General features: G+C 51.2%; 1 protein-coding gene across 9 annotated transcripts in view; it reads left to right on the top strand.

Moving 5' to 3' along the window:
• GRIK4 (glutamate ionotropic receptor kainate type subunit 4) overlaps window positions 1-20,895 on the top strand; it is a 354,683-nt gene that overhangs the window by 34,432 nt on the left and 299,356 nt on the right. For all 9 annotated transcript variants that reach the window (XR_012333292.1, XR_004527810.2, XR_012333293.1 and 6 more), the window contains exon 2: window positions 4,426-4,557. Coding sequence is in view for 6 of the 9 variants with exons in the window: in XM_073808072.1 (XP_073664173.1) it covers window positions 4,476-4,557 (82 nt within the window). In the remaining 3 variants the exon portion in view is untranslated. The remainder of the gene's footprint in view (window positions 1-4,425; window positions 4,558-20,895) is intronic.

Below are 20,895 nucleotides of genomic sequence, written 5' to 3'. Positions count from 1 at the left end.
CCTTAACTGTGACGGTCAGTCCAAGCCCCAGGCACAGAAGAAAAGGGCAGTAAATGCTTCCCTCCCGTTTTCAACATATATTGATGTGATGACCCTTTGCCTTTATCTAGAACATTCTGTCTGCTTAGATTGTTTGTATTAACCACAGCGAATATACGAAATGTACAACCCAGACCGGGAATTTACTTCATCTTGGTGTAAACTCAGAAAATGCCTTTTTGACACCATCTGTTCATCGATTTCATTCAGCCAATATTAGTAGAGCACGTACCGTGTGCCGGATAGTGTGCCGGTGCTTGCCACGGCCCCTGCATCACAGCTGACCGTTCTGTGGGGAGACAGGCAGCGTCGTCATAAGCAGGGTGTGTGCCCTAATGACGAATGTTCAAGGTTTGGTGGCAGCAGATGGGAAAGGGATCACAAAAAGCCTCAGAGGGGAGGCAATGCGGTGAGCCTGGAAGTCGCAGTTTCGGGCCATTACGGGGTGAGACTGCAATCCGGGCACAGGCAAAGGGTGGGTGCTGAGGGAGCTCTGCGGAAGGTCCGGTGCAGTGGGGTGGGTGGTAGAGACAGGAAGGCAGGAGGCAGATCATGAAGGGTTTATCTGTTGGAGTTAAGAATTTGCTTTTGATCCCCAGTGCAGTGGAGAGCTATGGAAGACTATGGGGTGGGGGTATGTCATTATCAAGTTCACATTTGGATAAGAACCCTTGACCACTCAGCAGAGAACCAACGGAGAGGGAAGGCCAGAGGGAGGGCGACCAAGATGGCTGTTGTCGCAGAGTCCCGGTTGCTGCTGGCGGTCGTCTGGACTGCGGCGGGTCGGTGGTGATGGAGGCAGGGCTGTTGGGACTTGCTGACTGAGTAGATGTGGGGAGCAGAGCTCTAGGGTGCCTTTCAGCTTTCTGGCTTGGGTGACTAGTGGATCATGGTGCCACCCACTAAGAAGGAGGACGTAGGAGGAGAAGCAGATGGCGGGAGCGGGGGAGAGGAGACCTCCTCCTTAGGATGAGGCGTGTCTGAAATGCTGTGGGGAATCCAGCTGGAGGTTTCAGGAGGAAGCCGTCTCAGTGCAGGTGTTCAGGGCTTGATTCTGGGCTTGAGATGCTGATTTAGAAGCCACACCTTGCAGGTGGAAATAACTCGTGGGTGGAGGTGAAATTCCCCAGGAGTGATGTTAGTGGGAAGAGGGTGTAGGTGCTCTACCTCTAGAAAATTTCTTTTTTTATTCCTAAATTATTAAATTATTTTCAGTTAATAAAGGCTGCACAGTTAGGTTCTAAGACCAGATTCGTCTAAACATTAAACTGAAAAGAAGACCTCAAATTTCTTTGTGTTTTTTGTTAAAGAATCTGGAAGCTTCATGATCTGCTCTCATATGCAGATAGGTAAGTGACAGAAGAATACCCAGCGAAGTCAGAGACCTGGCTAGCCCTGGCTTTGCCTCGTAAGGGCTGTGTTGACCTTGAGCTAGGCACCTTTCTTGAGCTCAGCTTCCTTGTCAATAGTAGAGCTTGTTCTGTGGATTAAATAAGATAAAGACTATGGAAAGAATTTTGCAAGCCCTTGTGCCTTACAAACATGTGACATGATCGTTCTTTTTATCCCTGTAAGGTTTGGGAGGAGATTATTTCTCATCTTTGTATCCAAGAGCGGCCCAAAACCTCAGCCATTGTCCTTACATGTGGTCTCCAGGATCAGCCAGCCTTTAGGGCCATGAACAATGACTGTCAGGCCTGCATGGATTAAGTGTAGTTCTGTCATCAAATAAAATTTACGCAGGCTAATCTGAAACCTATTTAGCGGTCTGCATAATAATTATTGTGCGGCGGGCTGACTGGGCATAAATGGAAGGCGTTTGACAGAAATGATTATATGTAGTATTATTTTTATATAGCCTAGCGAGATTTTTACAGTTCTTTCCTCTTTGACAGCCCATTCATTTTGCCACTCAACAAATAGTTATTGAGGCTGTAATATATGCCAGGCACCGTTCTGGGCCCTGAGAAGACAGACAAACAGGATTTCTGTTCCTGTCCCACATCCATCGAGCTTGAATTCTAGTGGGGAGACAGTCACTGAACGGTCGACTTTACCCATAACGGGTAAGAATGCCAAGCTTCCCCTGAGACTGTGTTTGCTTTCATCTCTTCCTGCATCGGCACCCATGGATTAAGGGACAAAGATTCTGGGCCTGATTTGCCAACAGCAGAGTTGCCTTTGCTCCAATCCTTTATCCTTTTTTTAAAAAAAAATTTTTATTGGAGTGTAGTTGATTTACAATGTTCTGTTAGTTTCAGGTTTGCAGCAGTCCAACCCTTTATCCTTTATTCTCCTCTGTCTCCTTATAGCAGGCAGTGGCTTGAGACCCTCCATCCATTGAACAAATATCTCCTGTGCACCTATTCTGTATAAGTAACCTCTGGGGATACAGCAGTAAACTGGAAACAGTCCTGGCCCTTGAGAAGCTGGCACTGCTGGGATGGCATAGAGAGGCACCCGCTCCTGGCACATGGCAAGGGTCGGGGGGAGAGGAGCACGCTGCAGGTAGAGGGCCCTAGTTGTGTGCAGGAAGCTGCGAGGTACTGGGTCAGGCTGCAACACCGAGCTTCTGTGGGGAGGGGGGATTGTCATAAAACAAAATCTTTACTAAGTGTAACACACATACGGAAAAGTGAACATTATCATCAGATACGTACAGCTCGACGAGATTTCACAAACTGAGCACACTTTGCTCAGCACCTGGAATAAGAAACAGGATGTCATCAGCACCTCTAGAAGACCCCCTGTGTCCCCTTCTAGTCACCCCCCGCCTGCAAGGGTCATCACTAGCTGGACTTCTTACAGCACACAATGGTTGTGTCTGCATTTGTACTTTTTGTGGATAGAATCATACTGTAAATACTCTTTTGTGCCTGGTTTCTTCCACTCAACATTATGTTTGTGGGATTCATCCACACAGGTGCACGGAGTTGTTGATTGTTCATTTTCATTTCCATATAAGATTCCATTGTATGAATGGACAATGTCTCTCTCCATTCTGCTGCTGGACATCTGGCTAGGTTCCAGTTTGGGCAAACCCAAAGAGTGCTGCTGTGAACGTTCTAGTATGTCTTTGGTGAGTGTATACATGCATTTCTACTGGAAATGCCTATTGTAGAGCTGCTGGATATTAGGGTATGTGTAAAGCTCTAATAGACCAGTTTTCCACAACAGTTACGTTGACTTACATTCCCACTGACACAGTAGAAGAGTTCCAGTTGCTCCACATCTTTGCTAACACTTGATAGTATCTTTTTTTTTTTAAAGTCATTCTGGTGGGTGTATAATGATATCTCATTGCAGTTAAAAATTGCATTTTCCTGAATACCTTTCCAAGTGTGCTCCAAGAGCTTTTGATATACCGTTACCGAAGTGTCTGTTCTAGTCATTTGCCTATTTTTCTATCGGATTGTCTGTCTGGAGGTGGGGGGATGAATCACTTTAATACTAGTCTCCTAACCAAAGGTGACCTTGGTTTAGCATATTTGCATATTCACCAGCCCCTCCCTCACCCCAGTGATGGGGCAGGGATGGTGGCCTGCAGACTCTGATCTCAGGGTGCCAGGAGGTCTCAGGGAGGGACAATACCCATGCTGCCTTGCAGGGAGGCAGCTCCTTCAAGGTTCTGGCTTTGACCCCGGCCTCAGGAGGGAGAGGGGCTGGTGGAGGAAGGATGGAGAAGGGTTCGTTTTCAGCAGATGTGGAAACCAGCTGATGACCTGGGATGTGCGCTTCTGCCCTCAGTATTTGCTGAGAAGCGACCTCTCCCATCTGGGCCAGGGAGGAGCTGACATTTGTGTAGCCCCTGCTCTAGGCCAGGCCTCTCCTGTGTTCTCCTCGGCCTCAGTTCAACCCATCCAGGCACGTGTTGTTATGCCAAGTCTACCTGAGCGGAAATGGAGTTGAGTGACCGAGAAAAGCCACCCAGCTGGCAAGTGGCGGAGCTGGACTGGAACCCATCACTTCCCCAGCATCACTCTCCAGAGAGCAGGGCATGTGGCGTGCCCGGGACGATGGCCTAACCTTCCCACCCACTCCTTTTCTGCTCACCCATGGCTCCTGTTCTTAAGAGCAGATGAAAGTTTTCATCCCCAATTAGACATTTTTAAAAAAGTGGAGCCCTATGAATCATTCAACCACAGTCACACCCTCCTGCCCCTGATTTGATGGCGGTCGGGGTGGGGGATGGCTTTAGAACCTGAGGCTTCTGTGAGTCTGGGCAGAGGCAGGAAGGACAGAGGCCTGGAGCCGGCCTGGAGTTCCCCTACAGGCACAGCGATTCGTGGAGGGAGTGTTGGTCCTCTCCACAGAGGCCGTGTGGGTGGTAGCTCGGGCCCCTGGGCCGATAGGACTCTTACTCACGTGCTCCTCGCTCTCCCGCAGAGTTATGTCATGCCCAGACCAGCAGAGGGCTCCATGAGGATTCATAGAAGATGCCCCGCGTCTGGGCGCCTTTGGTGCTGCTTCCCACGTGGCTCGTGATGGTTGCCTGCAGTCCGCACTCCCTGAGGATTGGTAAGTGCTGCCCCTGCGGCACCCTGGGGGCAGCCCAGCCCTGGGCGATGCCCCTTCCACACCCCAGGTGTCCGCAGGGGACATCTGACCCTGCACTCTGCCCTCCCTGAGTTTGGCTGGGACAAGGGTGGTGGTGGTGGTGGGGCAGCCAACAGGCTGACAGCTACAATCTGCTCAAGCTGCCCAGCTCCTCTTGTGATGAGAAAAACGATGTTGAGTGCCTTTTGCAGTCTGTGATGGACTCAGCTGGTCACAGCTGTAGGTGAAGGCCACGGGGCTTCCAAATCCAGGGGCTAGAGAGCAGAGCAGAGATCATCTCTTCTCTCCTCTGATCAATCCAAGAAGGCTTCCTGGAGGGTGTGTTCAGATGAAGTGTTCTTGGTGCCCCTGACCCGGCTGCTTGGCAGGGCCTTTGCCTTGGTGTCTGCTCGCCCTGCCCTGGTTCTGGAGGGGAAGGACAGGGCACTTCAGTGGCATGTGTCCACCAGCTCCCTCCCTTGTCATTGCTGTCATGGGGGTGCCCGTTCTGGGTGTGGGTGGGCACTGCCGCCACTGGCCCCATCAGCGTCCCCGTGCCTGGCGGAAGACTTGGCTCTTTCCGGGGTCCAGGAGTGCCTGAGAAATCAACTGCCTCCCCTGCCCCCCAACACCTCCAAGACTGAGCAAAGCTCCTTAACTTCAGGCTGGGCCACTGCCTGCTGATCTGGGTCCTGAGGACATGGCCCCAGCTGTAGGGACAAGGAGACACAGTCCAGTCCAGCAGACACTGTGTGGTCATCTGATGGCCTGGGATAGACGTGGGGTATCAGGGATTGGGGTGTGTACATGTGTATAGGGAAGGGAGTCATAGTGGACAGACAGGTGAGGCACAGCAGTGAGAAATCCAGGCAGGTGTGTTGGTCACAAGAAGATTAGTCCAATGGCAGGAACCCCGGGCAAGGCCAGGCAACAGCCCTAGAGGGACCCAAACACCAGGCAAGTTATCCAGACGGGGGCCCACGTGAAGCCCCTCTGCCCAGACTGGGGTGGGAAGGGGGGAAAGTGGATCCTGTGAGTGAGGCAGGATTCTAAACTTGAACCTGAAAGGGTTAGAGGATGATTTAGAATGAAGATCATGATGCAGGATCCCAAGGACTGGGCCGCAAGCTCCCGAATTCCTCTACTTGCAGTTAGGACTGGTTCTGAGGTCCCAGAGACGGGCATGATGGTGGGTGGTCAGGAGGCCCTGGCAAGGCCAGGCATCATGGGCCAGAGGCTGAGCTGCAGGTCCCCGAGCTACTCCGTGTTCCGTCGTGGGTGCATGGGCACGCCTATGCAGTGGCAGCTGATTGGAATCAGAAACAAAGACCAGTGACTCAGTTCTTCCCCTCATCCTGCCTTCGGTCACCACTCTGCATACTTGAAAAAAGGAATTAAAAACAAAATCTTCCCTCCCTCTTCCCCGTTCACTTCTACTGAAACTTCAAAACCTAATTTAATTCTGCTTAGCGGCAATATAAAACAGTTCATGTCCTTAAGATGCGTAATTTATAAGATGCCTCGTTGTTCAGCATTTGCTGTGAGGTTTTCTCCTCTAAATGAGTGGCTAAAGCGGTCATCCGTCCATTTCCATTTGTGGCTAATGGGAAGCGGAAAGGGATTGAGCCGGAACTGGCAGCTCCTCGCGGCCTCGGCTCTCCTGACACTTGTTCCCCGGGAGAGAAGCAGAAAGTGGAGCTGACAGATCCCTGTCTGGCCTGCTGTGCAACAGTGGAGGGCTTCAAAGGGCCCCTCAGGCTCCCATCCCCACACTGGGAACAATGCTTGTCCAGTTCTGTCCTCTCTGCTGGCACTCGTTCTGGTTCATGCCAGGCCACGTCCAGCTGATCTCCAGCCAGGGGCCCTGCTGGCTGGCAAGGTCAGACTGGGCCTAGTCTCCAGAGGCCAGGAAGCAGAGTGAAGCCAACAAAGAGAGAGGAAAGTACAGAAAAGCCGCAACAGCAATGCCAGGGCTTGTTTTGCTGTCTCCTTGGTTATCCTGGGAGCCGGGAGCTTTATGGACGGAAAGGTGCTAATTACACGGACTCCAGAGGGGATGTGGAGTAGGGCAGGGATGGGAGGAGAAGTAGGTCAAGAAAACACAAGTAGCTGTGCTTAGCGGCAGGCAGCCTTGCACACAGATGGGCTGGACCAGCGTTGATGGCGACGGGTCCCCCAAGTCCTCCAGAGGCTCGCAGGAAAGGGAGGGGCTGCTGCTCCTTCCCCCACTTCCCACGGGTCACTTCTCCCCACATTTGATTCTTCTGGGGTTCCTCCCAAACCTCCAGCCTCAGGCTGTGAGAGTGAGGCACGGAGGGACCGGGAATCTCGGAGATAAATTGCCCCGCCTGCTCCAACCCCCGCCCCGCTTGTCAGCTGGTGACAACGTGGATGTTTGGAAAGAGGTGGCGAGCCCACTACCCTGCCGTGGGACTGCTGGTTTTCATTCAAGTGAGGCGCGGGGCGGGAGATACAGCCAAATTGTCTATTACAGTGTCCGGTGTTTACTCAACGAATGAGGCTTTGGGAGAGGGAAAGGGATTTTATTTATGATGGCGAGGCTGCCCACATAAATTCCCCAAACTCTCACACATATGTCAACCTGTTTCAGCCATCTGTCTTCTGAAAATGTCTTTTGATTCTGCTTCTGTCCCTCTGGGTCCTCTGAGTGATGACTGTGAGAGCCGCCAGTTAACAAATGCCCCGAGAAGACCACCCTCACCATCTCTTCAGCCCTCCATGACTTAAAGGGATCGTCATCGTATCTTAGAACCGTAAAGGATTCTGTGGATACCATTTTCCAACCTGCTCATTTCGCAGATGAGGAGGGAGGCCCAGAGGGGGTGGCGATTTGGCCAAGGTCACACAGCAAGTAGGGGGCGGGGCTGGTGGCAGTCAGATCATCTCTTTCCAACCATTCTCCCATTCCCCTGTTCCAGCACACTCACTGGGTTGTGCTCGGAGTGTTATGGCATTTTCCCACCAGATTCTGAATTCCAAGGGAGATCGACCACGTAACACAGGTCCCGACACTTGACGTATGTGAGCATATCACACAAACTCAGTGAATGGGTGGGTGGGTGAGTCCACGGCCCTTGCGAGATGTGGTCTCCCAAGAGCACGTTCAGCATCATTGTTCTAAAGTTTCTTCTGGTCTTCCCTGTACTTCAAGAGGTAGACTTATGGGAAGAAGTAGAAGAAAAAGGAGAAGGAGGAGAAAGAGAAAACATCCATCTATCTGTCTTACTTAAAAGGGAAAAGAGGAACGGGCTGGAGATCCTGATTGGGTTCTAAGGCAAGTTTTGGCTCTAATGGTAAAAACGGGGATTCAACTATTCATTTATGAATCCACTCAACAAGTATTTATTGAGTGCTGTGTGCCAACACTGAGGACACAGTGCTAAGTAATAATGAGCCCCCCAATAATTACCACTTGGAAAGACCCCACTCTCTGCCAGGCACTGTGCTAGGTGTTTCACGTATTTCGGGCAATCTTCGCATCAGAATTAATGACCAGGTGTTATAGATGAAGAAACAGAGGCTTGGGGAGTTTAAGTAACTCATCTCAGGTCACAGAGAGGCTGCAATTCGAACCCGTCTCCAAAGCTGCTCTTTCTGCTTTGCTGTGCTGCAGCTCTGCACCCCTGGAGACATGTGGGATTACCCCATTATCTCAGCAGCCACATTACATATATTGTGTTCTATCTGGCAAAGGAATTGAACGATGGAATCATTATTGCCTTTATAGTCTGTTGCTCTTTTTTGATTCTTTTACTCCCAAATAATTTCCTAAGGACCCAGACAAGGTCCATCAGACAGATGAGGAAACTGAGGCCTGGGGATTTGAAAGGCTCGCTCAGGGTGGTACAGAGTCCTGCTCAGCGTGGGTGGCACTAGACATCAGCAGGTTATTGTAGCCATTGAACCTCTTTCTTGTTGAAGTGTCCCCCGTGCGGTGAAGCAGCCAGAGCTTGGATTTATTTGACACGCCGTCTTACTAGGACCCCAAGCCCTTTATAACTCCCATGTTTTACTGAGGTGGTTTCCCTCAATGAGCTCCAAGTCCTGCAGAGAGAATGTTAAACATAGAACATTCAAATGTTATGAAGATGAAGATAATAAAAGAATTGGGGGAGGCAAGGGGGAGGAATAAAAAGCACTGGTTTTCTTATCCTGTTCTGCTATGTATTAAATATATCGGACGCACCAAGATCCAAATATACCAACAGAATCCTGTGCCTTGCCGAGGACTCACTGTGGGTTTCTTTGAGTAGTGGGCTCCCCTTCATACTGTGACCACGTGATGTGATTTATGAGATTCTGAGCAGTGTGTAACTCTTGATCTCTTTGCCAAATTGAGTCACCCATATAAGCAATCAGTTGGTCTTTCACATTAGTGACAAATAGAAATTGATGACTTTCTCCTTCATCTGTCACCTAGAGATGGAATCCGTGTACAAAGCTTTCTGGGACACAGATCCCTCCCCTGCCGAACACCTTAGGAGATCTGTGTCTTTCTTATTATGTCTGTATTCCTGGGTCTAGCACAGTGCCTGGCCCATAGGGGTACTTCTTCGGAAATGTTTGCAGGATGAACTATCTAATGGCAAGTTTTGAATCTTGAATTGACCTGTCAGTTTTCAAATTTCTCTTCTCCCAGATATTGGTCAGTGCTCAAAAATGCCAACTGGTTTTATTTAACAATAAGCGTACAAAATACGTATTTGCAAGAGTAAATATTTTGCCAAAGACCGTCCATGAGGGCGTCTGCTTGCATGTGTGCTTGCACGAGGCTGTCTCTCCTCTCCTTCCTGCCCCACCCCTGCTGCCACCACATCTTCAGAGGGATGAGGGAGACTTGGCTGCCGTTAGCAAGGCATCCAGGCCAGTGTACCGTGTGGAGTCATCTGTCTTCGCCTGCTGCTTGGTCTTCTGCCAGGAGCACCACACCGGATACTTGGAGGACGTTTATCTTCTCTCAACCTTTCCAGAACCCACTTGTGAACTACAGGCTCCGGCCACAGTCTCTTCTGCTGAGAAGTGAGGGATGAATTAGGCCTAGGTGCTCCATTTCACAGATATGAAAAGCTGGGGTCCCAGTAGGCAAAGTGAGTTGACAAAGGCCACTGTGGCAGTGCCAGGATTCCTGACTCCCAACTGCCTGGTGACATTGGTGCCACGGTTTACAGTGTATAACATGTTCTTACACACGTGTTAATTCAGTTTCCCCAACAAGCTGCAAGGTCGGTAGAAGTAAACACATCTTATGGCAGAGGACGCTGAGCTTCACAGAGTTCGGGGCTTGCGCAAGCTCGCATGGAGGGGAGTAAGAGGATAGGACATGTCCCAGGCAGGGACAAAGGGGGCCTGGCCTATTGCGTCCCGTCAGAGGACCAGAGGACAGCTGAGGTGGCAGAGTCCTGAATAGCCTAGGCTGTTGGTAGTACATTTTTTTTTTTTTGGCTGTGCAGCTTGTGGGATCTTAGTTCCTTGACCAGGAATCGAACCCATGTCCCCTGCAGTGGGAGCATGGAGTCCTAACCACTGGACCGCCAGGGAAGTCCCGGCAGTACATTCATTCTTTCTTTTCCTTCCTTCCTTCCTTCCTGGCTGTATTGGGTCTTCGTTGCTGCGCATGGGCTTTCTCCAGTTGCGGCGAGCGGGGGCTACTCTTCGTTGCCGTGCGCGGGCTTCTCACTGCGGTGGCTTCTCTTTGTTGTGGAGCACGGACTCTAGGTGCGCAGGCTTCAGTAGTTGTGGCATGCGGGCTCAGTAGTTGTGGCTCACGGGCTCTAGAGCGCAGGCTCAGTAGCTGTGGCACACGGGTATAGTCGCTCCGCGGCATGTGGGATCTTCCCGGACCAGGAATCGAACCCGTGTCCCCTGCACTGGCAGGCGATTCTTAACCACTGCACCACCAGGGAAGTTCCCCAGCAGTACATTCTTGATGGGAAAGCCACCATGGGCCAGAGTGCCGACGCCCAGGACCTCATGAAATCAGGCTGAGCTAAAGAGAACAGGCAGGTGACAGTAGGAAACATTATGTTTTCTTAAACGTATTGTGGTGAGTCTGCAGGAGGAAACTGGGAAAAGTCCCAGAAGCAGGGGTATTGGAGAGAAGGGAGGTGGCTCTTGTTCCCTAGCTAAAAGCCCTAGATCATAGAGCTGATTTCCAAAGAATTTTGGTACGTGGCTGCCTGTGTCCATTGGTGCTAGAATGGCCTGGTTTTCCCGGACTCTCATTTTGCCCCCTCCACACATGTGCTGACCCACAGTATCTTCCGTCCTGCTGGTAGAAGCCCTACCTGGAAGAGACACACGTGATTTGAGAGAACTGGCATGGTAATATTTTGTCAGAATTTCAAAAGCCTGGCTCCAGCTCTGTGACGTGGTTTACAAGAGTCTTGGGATGGGGAGTGAGTCATTAGCAAGCTCTGGTTTTGGGAGGGTGGTTTGTTGTCGGGAGAGATGATCATTATGGAGGGAGATTTGGGTTTGATGTAAAAAAATGTTTACCCGACAGATGAAATGGGCTGTTCTGATACTGCGGTCCCCGCAGCTGGAGGTGGCCATAGCTGGGCCGGACAGAGTTCAGCGTCAGTGGGACGTTGGATCTGGTACCTCCAGGACCCCTTCCAAGCTGGGATCCTGTGCTAGAATACCTCAGCCTTCGATCTGTTCTCATACTCTTTGGGAGGCATCCTATTATCCTTGTGTTCTCATTAACAGCCATTCGTGGGAGCTTAGCGTGGAGGCAGCCATATGCCTGATTTAAGCCATGACCCCATTCGGCCACAGTTGCTTAAGCCAGATAAGAGGAAGCCCAACTGAGTCTCCTTACTCGGTTGGGATAGACCTGTCTGGGTGTTTCTTTTCTCCCTGCGGCCACCGCTGTGGTGTCGGAGAAGCACAGAGGCTGCCGCCTGCTCTCAGCCGCGCGCCTGAGTGTGTGTGAGCCCAAGTGGGCGGGAGACACGTGTGTGCCTCGGCGGGGCCCGCGCATCCCACCCACAGCCTCGCAGCTCAGCTGCAGGCAAGACAGCGGTCACACTTAGGTCTCATTAGTCTGGGTGCGGGGGCAGATAGCTGGGCGGGGGGTGCCGATAGCTGTCGGGCTGGCCAGCAGCCCCTCTGTGTCTTGTTGGTGTGTGTTTCTTCCTGTCGAGCTGAGTTCGGGGCCGATCAGCTTGTGGGGGGTCCGCTGCCGCTTGAGCCCACACCGATGAGGGGCGTGATGCAGAGGGCGGGGCCGACTCATCCAGTCTGGGCTCAGCAGGTGCCCGGTGGGGCCATGCCGGGGCCGTGCCCAGCCCCTGACCGGGAGGTAGTGCCACCGTGCTGGACTCAGGAGGAAAACCAACGTAACTGGGGGTGGGTGACCACCTGCGGCAGCCCGTGAGCGGGTCCCCCATGTGTTTCCCTCTTCCCTTAGCCCCTTCTGTCCTGACTCACCCAGTTGCCTTCTATGGCTATTCCAAGCTGATAGGAGTCTGGAGAGCAAGGGGGACACCACAGAGCCTGATGTGTTCTGGGTAGCACTGGGGTTGGCTCGGGAAGGCTCCATCATGGTGTAGAGGTGGACGCCAGAGCCTGTGCTCTAACCAGACTGCCTGGGTTTGAATCCGAGCACCACCCTTTACTAGTTATATGACCTTGAGCGAGAACTTCATTTCTTAGTGCTTCAATGTTTTTCATCTGTAACATGGATGACAGTAGTTGCTACCTCATGTTTTTATGAGAATTCAATGAGTTATTACCTAGAAAGCACTTAGAGTAGTGTCAGGCGTGTAGTAAGTGCTAGGAAAGTGACACCTGTTATTGGGAATGGCACTGTTGGCATCTCTTAGCCTTCCCCTGCCTGGAGCACACTTCTCCACTCCTCCACCAAATGCTGTCTCTCCCCTTTTTCTAAATCCTGCTTTAAATTCACCTCTTTCTAAGAGCCAAGAATCCACACCCGGTTTGGAAAGCTCTTACTTCCAGAATTCTCAGAGCGCAAGAGGTACACATGCTGACTCAGTCACACACGGGTTGCACTGTCTTCATTGGTGCATGTACCCGCCTATTTTTGCAAACATTTAAAAAACCTTATTTGAATTTCATCCGTCCCACCAGCCTAACAGCATCCTATTTTCTCTACCTTTCCGGTGTCGTGGGCTTTTCACACTGAGGTAATGGTCCCTGCTACTGGCTAGTGGATCTGAATGATCTCCCGTCTTAAAAACCTCCCTTAACCCCACATCCTTCTTCAGCTAACCCCTTGTTTCTCTCCTTCCCATTGCAGAGACACTCTGCAAAAGAATTCTTATGCAAAGCTATCTCCATTTCCTCTCCTCTCTTACCCAATCAATAGGACTCCCTTCCATCAGATTTTCACCCCATCCATGGTGCCCCCACGGCCTCATCCAATCATCTGTCCCCAGGCCCCATTTCACAGGCAGCATTTGACATAGTCTTTCTATCGCTCTTCCTTGCAACGCTTCTCTCTCTCGGCTTCTGGGTCTCACTCCATCTTGGTTCTTGCCCTCCCTCATTGGGCTCTCAGTCTCCTTTGGTGATTCCTTCTCGTATGTCCGACCTCTGAATATGGATGTGCCCCAGGGTTCTGTCCTTAGACCTCTTCTCTCTCCACCCACTCCCTAGTGATCTCATTCAGTTTCATGGCTTTTGATGCGGTGACTCTCCAGTCTCATCTCCAACTCTGACTTCTCCCCATAACTCCAGACGTACACACCGACTCCTCATTCCCTTTTGGATGTCTAAGAGAAACTCAAATTTGACTTGTCCAAACTGTTGATGTGCCCCTCTAAGCCTGCTTCTCCTACCGTCTCCCCTGTTGTGCCCCTCTAAGCCTGCTTCTCCTACCGTCCCCCCTGTTGCATACATGGTCATGCCGTTCTTTCTGTTTGGACTTAGGTTCCAATCCTTGAAGTCACGCTTGACCCCACCTTTCTCTGATATCCTATACCCTTCCCATCAGCAAATCCTGTTTGCTGTACCTTCCAAGTATATCCAGAACCCAACCGCCTCTGGCCACCTCCGCTGTGGCTGTCCCATTCCGAGACAATATTCTCTCTCCCTTGGATCACTGTAAAGCTTTCCTACTAGTTTCTGTGCTTCTCTCTTACTGTCACTTTTGTTTCTCAAAATGGCAGCAAGGATGATTCTTTTAAAATGTAAGTTGAATCATGTCAGTCCTCTGCTCAACTCTTCCAGTGCCTTCTCATCTCATCTCATCTCAAGTCAGAGGAAAAGAAGGTCCTTACGGGGTCCCTCCCACAGGGCCCTCCACGATCTGCCCCGCTGTTCTATGACTATTTGTTCTCATCTCTTACTCCTCTGCCTCTTGTTCACTCCACACCAGCCCCTCCCCCTGGCTTCCTTGGTGTTCTCTCTGCCTAGAACAGTCTTCACCTAGATGTCTGCATGGTTCACTCTCTCACTTACTGTAGGTCATGCCCTGCTCGCCATCTCTCTGTCTCTCTCTTCCTTGCTCTGATTTTTCTATAGCACTTGTCGCCATCTGACGGACTGGGTCCTATTCGCTTATTATCTGAGTGCTCCCATCAGGCACAAAGCCCTTTGTTTTGTCCTCTGCTGTTTCCCCAGCATGTAAGACAGTGCTTGGTATACAGAAGGTACTCACTAAATGTCTACTGAATGAGTGAATGACGCAGACCCAAGGGAGGTCCAAAGGAGCTTCAAACTTGAAAGCTGTTGGAAGGCAGAGATGATGATGGCCTCACTCAACACAAAGGAGGTTCTAAACAGGTGTTCCTTGCCGAGGACAGTGCCCTGGCCCTGCTGGCTTCCTGTCCCCAGGTTCTCTGACCCCTGTGGCAAACCCTGGGTCCACAGGCTAATCTCCGTCCCCTTCTGAGGAAGTCCAAGCCAGCAGGTTAATGGCGCAGCAGCAACATGAGTCCTGTCTGCTGGTCTTACTTCGTCCCTCAGATCCAGACGCCGAGCTGATTTAGTCACCTCCCCCAGCCGTGCGGCCGTTGCTGTGCTCAAGTTTCTGTCTCGTCATCAAGTCTGAAACCTCACTTTCCTATCCCGACTGTTTCTGAGCTCCCGTGGGCCTCTGGTCAGGCCTTGCTTGTCTTAGTCTTCCTAGAGCTTGGGGACCTGAATCTGGACCCAGCCTCCCAGCTGGGACCCTGCCACCTGCTTCCAGCTCTTTCCTGAAGCTGCCCGTGTTCGCCAGGGTACCTGCTTCTTGTCTGCCACAGACTGTCCCAGTGCTTCACCTGGCCTGTCTGCTTGTACTTAGATTCACAGAATCTCGATGGTGGCAAGGACCCCCAGCGTAACCCAGTCCACTTTTTTTTTTTTTTTTTTTTGCGGTACGCAGGCCTCTCGCTGCTGTGGCCTCTCTCGTTGCGGAGCACAGGCTCCGGACGCCCAGGCTCAGCGGCCATGGCTCACGGGCCCAGCCACTCCGCGGCATGTGGGATCTTCCCGGACCGGGGCACGAACCCGTGTCTCCTGCATCGGCAGGCGGACTCCCAACCACTGCGCCCCCAGGGAAGCCCAACGCGGTCCACTTTTGAATAGCTCCGACCATCCGTTTTCCTCTGTGTTGAGCCAGATCTGTCTCTCTGCGCCTTCCACCTACTGTCCTAGCTCCGCCTGTCCCTCGGGAGCCTACAGAACAGGCCTTGCGCTCTTCCCTCGGACGGCATGTCCGAGGTCCGAAGCACTGTCATTTCACAGCCCCCAGCATCTTCTTTGTTCCACAGATTCATCTGACTGTTCCTTCCTTCTCAGCATTTGGATTCCACTGGTCATCCTGGTCACCCTCCTCTGAATGGGTTTTCTCTTTTCTCCTTCCCAGGTGGGACGTGTCCCCAAATCAGAGGTAGGCACTCCCCTCATCTGCTTCCAGTCCAGCGCAGGCACCTGCTCCGGCCTGATGGGATCTGGCCTCCAGGTTCAGAACCCCCGGTCGGACCCATGCCCGCCAAGCCCCGGCTGACCCGTCTTTTGGCTAAAGAAAGCCCATCTAGGTCTCCATCTACATCCTGTGAGATGCGCCCTCACACCTCCAGCTCCGGCTCTTCTCAGGCTGACTTTGCTCTCAACCCCAGACCTGATGCCACTCTTTGAAAGCAGGCAGCAGGTTACTCCCATGTCTGAAGGTACCTGTTGTTAAGGAGTCGGGTGCTGGGAGGTTCCCTAGATTGTGTCACCCCTGTGGCTTCTTCCGAGATGTGCTTTCCCACCCTTTATAGTACATGGTCTTTCAAGCAGGGAGTGACACTGGCAGGGGAGGGAATGCCACTTTGCTGGCAACACTCATAAATTTCCCCCAGTGGCAGGGATCTAACCACGTGAGACTGAGCTTTCAGCTCACAGATGAAAGAAGAGGGATTTTCTCTGAGATGACAGAAAAGGGAAGTGGATAGGCCTGGGGGCCTCAGCAAGAAGCTCTGCTAAGGGCTCGTTCCAAAGAGGCACCGGCCACGGCCTGGGTGGGAACAGAGTGGCAGTAGCTGGCCTCACACCTCCGGGCAGCCACCGGGCAGCCTCGGGCCAGCGGACAGGGAAGGGGAGCGCTTTCCGATGGCCATCTGTAGGGAATTTTCCCTACTCTCCCCAGAGCCCTTGGAGTTCCTGAACCTAAACGGACCTTTACCTCTAATGGTGGTTGAATGCCAATTTCCCCCTTAGAGCCAGTTGGGAAAACCTTGAGAGCTAAAGGAATTTAGTTGTGAAGTGCAAATGAGCGGACTTGGTGGAGATGAAATAGCGTGTAAGTATCTATGGATCGCCTCCATTGGAGCTCTCCCTTTATTTAATCAACTTCTTCCTCATCTGCCCAGGAATGATCTCGCATAGAGCAGTACTGGCCGCTGGACAGGGCCACCCTCTTGTGGGATGGGTGGGACCTGTTGCCTTTGGCTTGTGGTTACAGCCTGGGCGGGGCTCCCTTTTGGGTCTCAATCCAGTGCCTATCTTACCATGAAGCCATGAGGATGGCCACCTGGGGGAGCTTGGACATCACATTCAAGTCTTCATATCCTAGGCATTATGGACAAGGCAGCCTCGGATTCAAAATCCACGGGTATGACTCTCCCTTCTTAGCCACGTTCCTTCAGGCAAATTATTCAACCTTTCTCATGCTCAGTTTCCCATCTGTAAGCTGGAGATAACACTTTAGCATGCAGGAGGTTATCGTGTTAATTGAAAGGAGATAGGTAAAGTACCATACGTGGTGTGTAGCATCTAGTAATATTTAATAAATATCAGTTCCCTTTCTTTTGTTTCTTGCAAAAATAGTAGTTTGCCCAACATTATGGCAAGCATAATTCTGGGTGGCATCATAGGGTAGTAGAGTGGGATTGGACTTTATTGACACACAGACTTGGAAATGAATTACAGTTTCAGCATGTGACCTTGGGCAAATTATTTGGCCTCTGTTTGCTACTATAAAATGGGGGTAATAATACTCACCCTGTCTACTGAGGTTTAGGTACGATAATGTATGCAAAACAGCTAGCACAGTGCCTGGTAATTAGTAGGAGGCCAATAAATAATAGTTATTATAGTAGTTCTATTATAATTACTATTACTACAATTTTCTACTGCTGCCATAACAAATTACCACAGACTTCGTGGTTTAATCCAGATCAATTTATTAATTTACAGTCAGAAGTCCAGCATGGGTCTTGATGGGCTAAAACTAAGATTGTCAGGAGGGCTGTGATCCTTTCTGGAGGCTCTAGGGGAGAATCCATGTCCTGCTCATTTTGGTTGCTGGCAGGATTCAATTCCTTGCAGTTATAAAGTCGAGGTTCTTACTTTATTGCTGGCTGTCAGCTGAGGCTGTTCCCAGCTTCCAGAGTCTGCAGCATCCCTTTGCTCACGGCCCCCTTCTTCCATCCTCAAAGCTCAGGATCACGTCATTCTCAGATCACAGCTCCCTGACCTCAGCCACAAAAGGTTCTCTGATTTTAAGAACTCATGAGATTGTATTGAGCCTGCTGGGATAATCCAGGATAATCCCCCCATCTCAAGGTCTGTAACCTTAATGACCTCTGCCAAGTCCATTTTGCCATGGAAGAATCATGGCAGATTCCGGGGATTAAGACGTGGACATCTTTGGGGACCATTATTCTGTTCCTCTGTTTGGATGGCTCCCAAGATAGGAGCCTGAGCCTCTTGAAATCATTCTCATGAGCAGTGCTGTGTGCAGGGGACTGTGCTTGCCCTTGGAAACTGGCCCCAGCCCAACCCCTGATCTGATTGCCTGACTCCTGTTAAGGTCAATCTTTTGCATGAGAAGCAGACAAGCCCTGAAGCCAATGCGTTCCCTCGATGGGTAGAGGGACCCCGACAGGACGGCCACATGACTGTGACTGAGACTGTGCCACAGGAGAGAGAGAGCTGGGAAGGGACTGTGTAACGGGAAGCACTTCATCACGTTGATTTAACATGTCAGGCCTCTACAGGAGTAACCTACAAGCAGAATGTTATCTGAAGCCATGTCACGTGGGCTCTGCTGGGCTTGGCTTGGAATGATGTGTTTATTTCCTGCCGTGGCGCCTAGAAAGAATAATGTCCCCCCAGAGTCACAGCAAACTGTCTGTTACTCTGCTTGTCATCCTTCCAGAAAGGAACAGATCCTCTTGTGTTTTAGGAAGGCATGTGATATAGGAAGGTATTGCTATGAGTAAGGAATTAGGAGACCTGGGCTTTAGGGCTGGTCCAACTTTGTTCCTCTGTCCCTTGGTCCTTATTTAACGCTGACAGCGCCCTGCAGCGGGCTGGGGTCTGTGGGAAATTCTGGAAACAGGTTATATTGTTGTTAATGTTCTAATGCGAAAAGGCAAAACTCAGACATGAAGGAGCTCCAGGAGAGCACAAAGCAGGGAAGCATTGAATGCCAACCGGCCAGCTCCAGAGTTAAGCAATGATTACTATGGTCCGGGCACCATGGGCACGTTGGAAGAAGTGCACGTTGGCACTTCTTTTTACCTTCTTGATATGTTGCCTGTTTCCATCTAATGAGAGGGTGGGGGACCATCACTTTCAAGGACCGTATCACAGGGGATGGAATGACATTCATGTGTACTGAGCACCTAATATATGCCCATCACTGTCTATAAATTACATCATTTAATTTTTACAACGATCTTCAGAGGTAGGTTTGATAATGTCTGGTCTGTAGGTACAGAAACCAAGGCCTGGAGAGACTGAGGTCACCCATGCAGAACATGGAAGACCCTGGATTTTTTTATATATAAATTTGTTTTATTTACTTATTTTTGGCTGCATTGGGTCTTTGTTGCAGTGTGCGGGCTTCTCATTGTGGTGCTTCTCTTGTTGTGGAGCACAGGCTCTAGGCTTGCGGACTTCAGTAGTTGTGGCATGTGGGCTCAGTTGTTGTGACTCATGGCTCTAGAGCGCAGTCTCAGTAGTTGTGGAGCATGGCCTTAGTTGCCTCGTGGCATATGGGATCTTCCCGGACCAGGGCTCGAACCCGTGTCCCCTGCGTTGGCAGGCGGATTCTTAACCACTGCACCACCAGGGAAGCCCCAAGACCCTGGATTTGAACCCAGATTTCTTTGGCCCCAAGCCCGTGCTCTGTCCGCTACACTAGGCACTTCCCATCCTTAACCCCTACTGTGCTCCCCTCTGCGGAGCCCCTGGGAGGAGTGGGGAGAAGGTGGGTATGAACGAGTTCTACCCAAGACCCCTGGGACGCCTTGATTTCTTTAGAGAGCAGAAGGCAGGCGCTGCACCTGAGCCCCGCTCATTGCCCCCTGCCCTTGCCGGTTTCCTTTGCAGACATTTGACAGAGAAATTAACTTAAAATTGAACCACAAGAGTAGCGCTGAAGGCACCTTTAGGCTAAAAATAAGAGCAGAGGCTGCGCCGCTCAGGGGGGACGAATCTGCTCGCTGCCTGTATTTACAGCCACTTATTTATTAGATTCCAAATGGTGTTTAACCAGGAATCATATGGCAGTGATCTTTGATTACTTATGTGGCTAATGCCTCAACATATATTATTATTGCTATTTATTCTGCCCTGTTAAGTGTACTGGGTGCTTCTCTCCCAGGAAGGTGCCAAGGAGAGGGACCCAGAGAGTCCCTGCATTGTAAGATCAGCACAAAGCCCCAGGGGACTGAGAGAGAAGGGGGCTTGGCAGGTGGTCCTAAAGACCAGGTGACAGGCTCTGCTGGGAGTACTTTTAATTTTTATTATTATTATTTTTTGGCCGTGCCCCGCAGCATGCGGGATCTTAGTTCTCCAACCAGGGATCGAACCCATGCCCCATGCGGTGGAAGAGCGGAGTCTTAACCCCTGGACCACAGGGAAGCCCCAGGAGTATTTTTTTTTAAAAAAGGAGCAGTCCTTTGGTATAGAGGGAGTGGGGATGGGAGTTGGAGAGGACACCCTAAAAAAAAGGGAAAGAAGAGTATAAAGTAAGAGTTGGGGCTTTGGGGGTCAGAAATATCTAGACTTATAATAATAGCAACATTTATTAAGTAATATTTGTTATGTGCCAGGGACCACGCTGTTCAAAGTCGTTGAATGCTGCCATCGTGTCTGTTTTACAGATGAGAAAGCTGAGGCTCAGAGAGTTAAATAAGTTACCCAGGGTCACACAGCTGGTGTGAGTCCGGAGCCGGCATCAAAACCTCTGGCAGCTGTATGCCCATGACACTGTCCTGCCTCCTTCAAAACCAGTATCCTCTCCTCTTGCATAAGCTTAACTTTTTGAGTAAAGAGCCCAGGAAAAGAATGGAAAACTTGTCCTTGAGGCCTGGGAAGCATGTGGAGACTGGAGTTCTTGGCTTCCTTTGTGCTTTCTGAGTGCTTTACAACCTGCTCCGGATGAGCTGCCAGCAGTCCCCAGGGCATGCTCCACCCAGAGCCACCTGGGACACACCTGGAGCAGGCCACTGGGTGGGGCCGGGAATGAGGGTTTCAGGATGTTGAGTAAAGGTTTCTCGGGACGATGGGACCTCCCTGCCCAAGCCCCAGAGTGGGGCAGCCAGGGCGTCTGAAGGTGGAGGCGGTAGAGGCCTGGGCACTTCTGGGCCCTGGTGCCCAAGGATGGGAAGCCGTGTCCCACCACAGGAGAACCTGTCCCACCACAGCCCCTCGGAGCCCCTGGGTGCTCTCCCTTTCACCTCTCACTTCCTCCCTCTTGCCCAGCTCGTCTTTCTAGAAGGAACCTCGAGCTCCTTTCCAGGGCATCTGAAGCCTTTGCAGGCAGGCTGCAGACCATCTAGACAGCCCCCTCATCATCACGTCCCCATTCCCATCCCTGCCCTGTAAACGCTCACCAGTGGGCATCCTGCCCTC

Source organism: Tursiops truncatus, chromosome 8 (genome assembly GCF_011762595.2).
Source record: "Tursiops truncatus isolate mTurTru1 chromosome 8, mTurTru1.mat.Y, whole genome shotgun sequence".
NCBI classification, from domain to species: domain Eukaryota; kingdom Metazoa; phylum Chordata; class Mammalia; order Artiodactyla; family Delphinidae; genus Tursiops; species Tursiops truncatus.
This window is presented reverse-complemented; position numbering and strand designations above follow the sequence as displayed.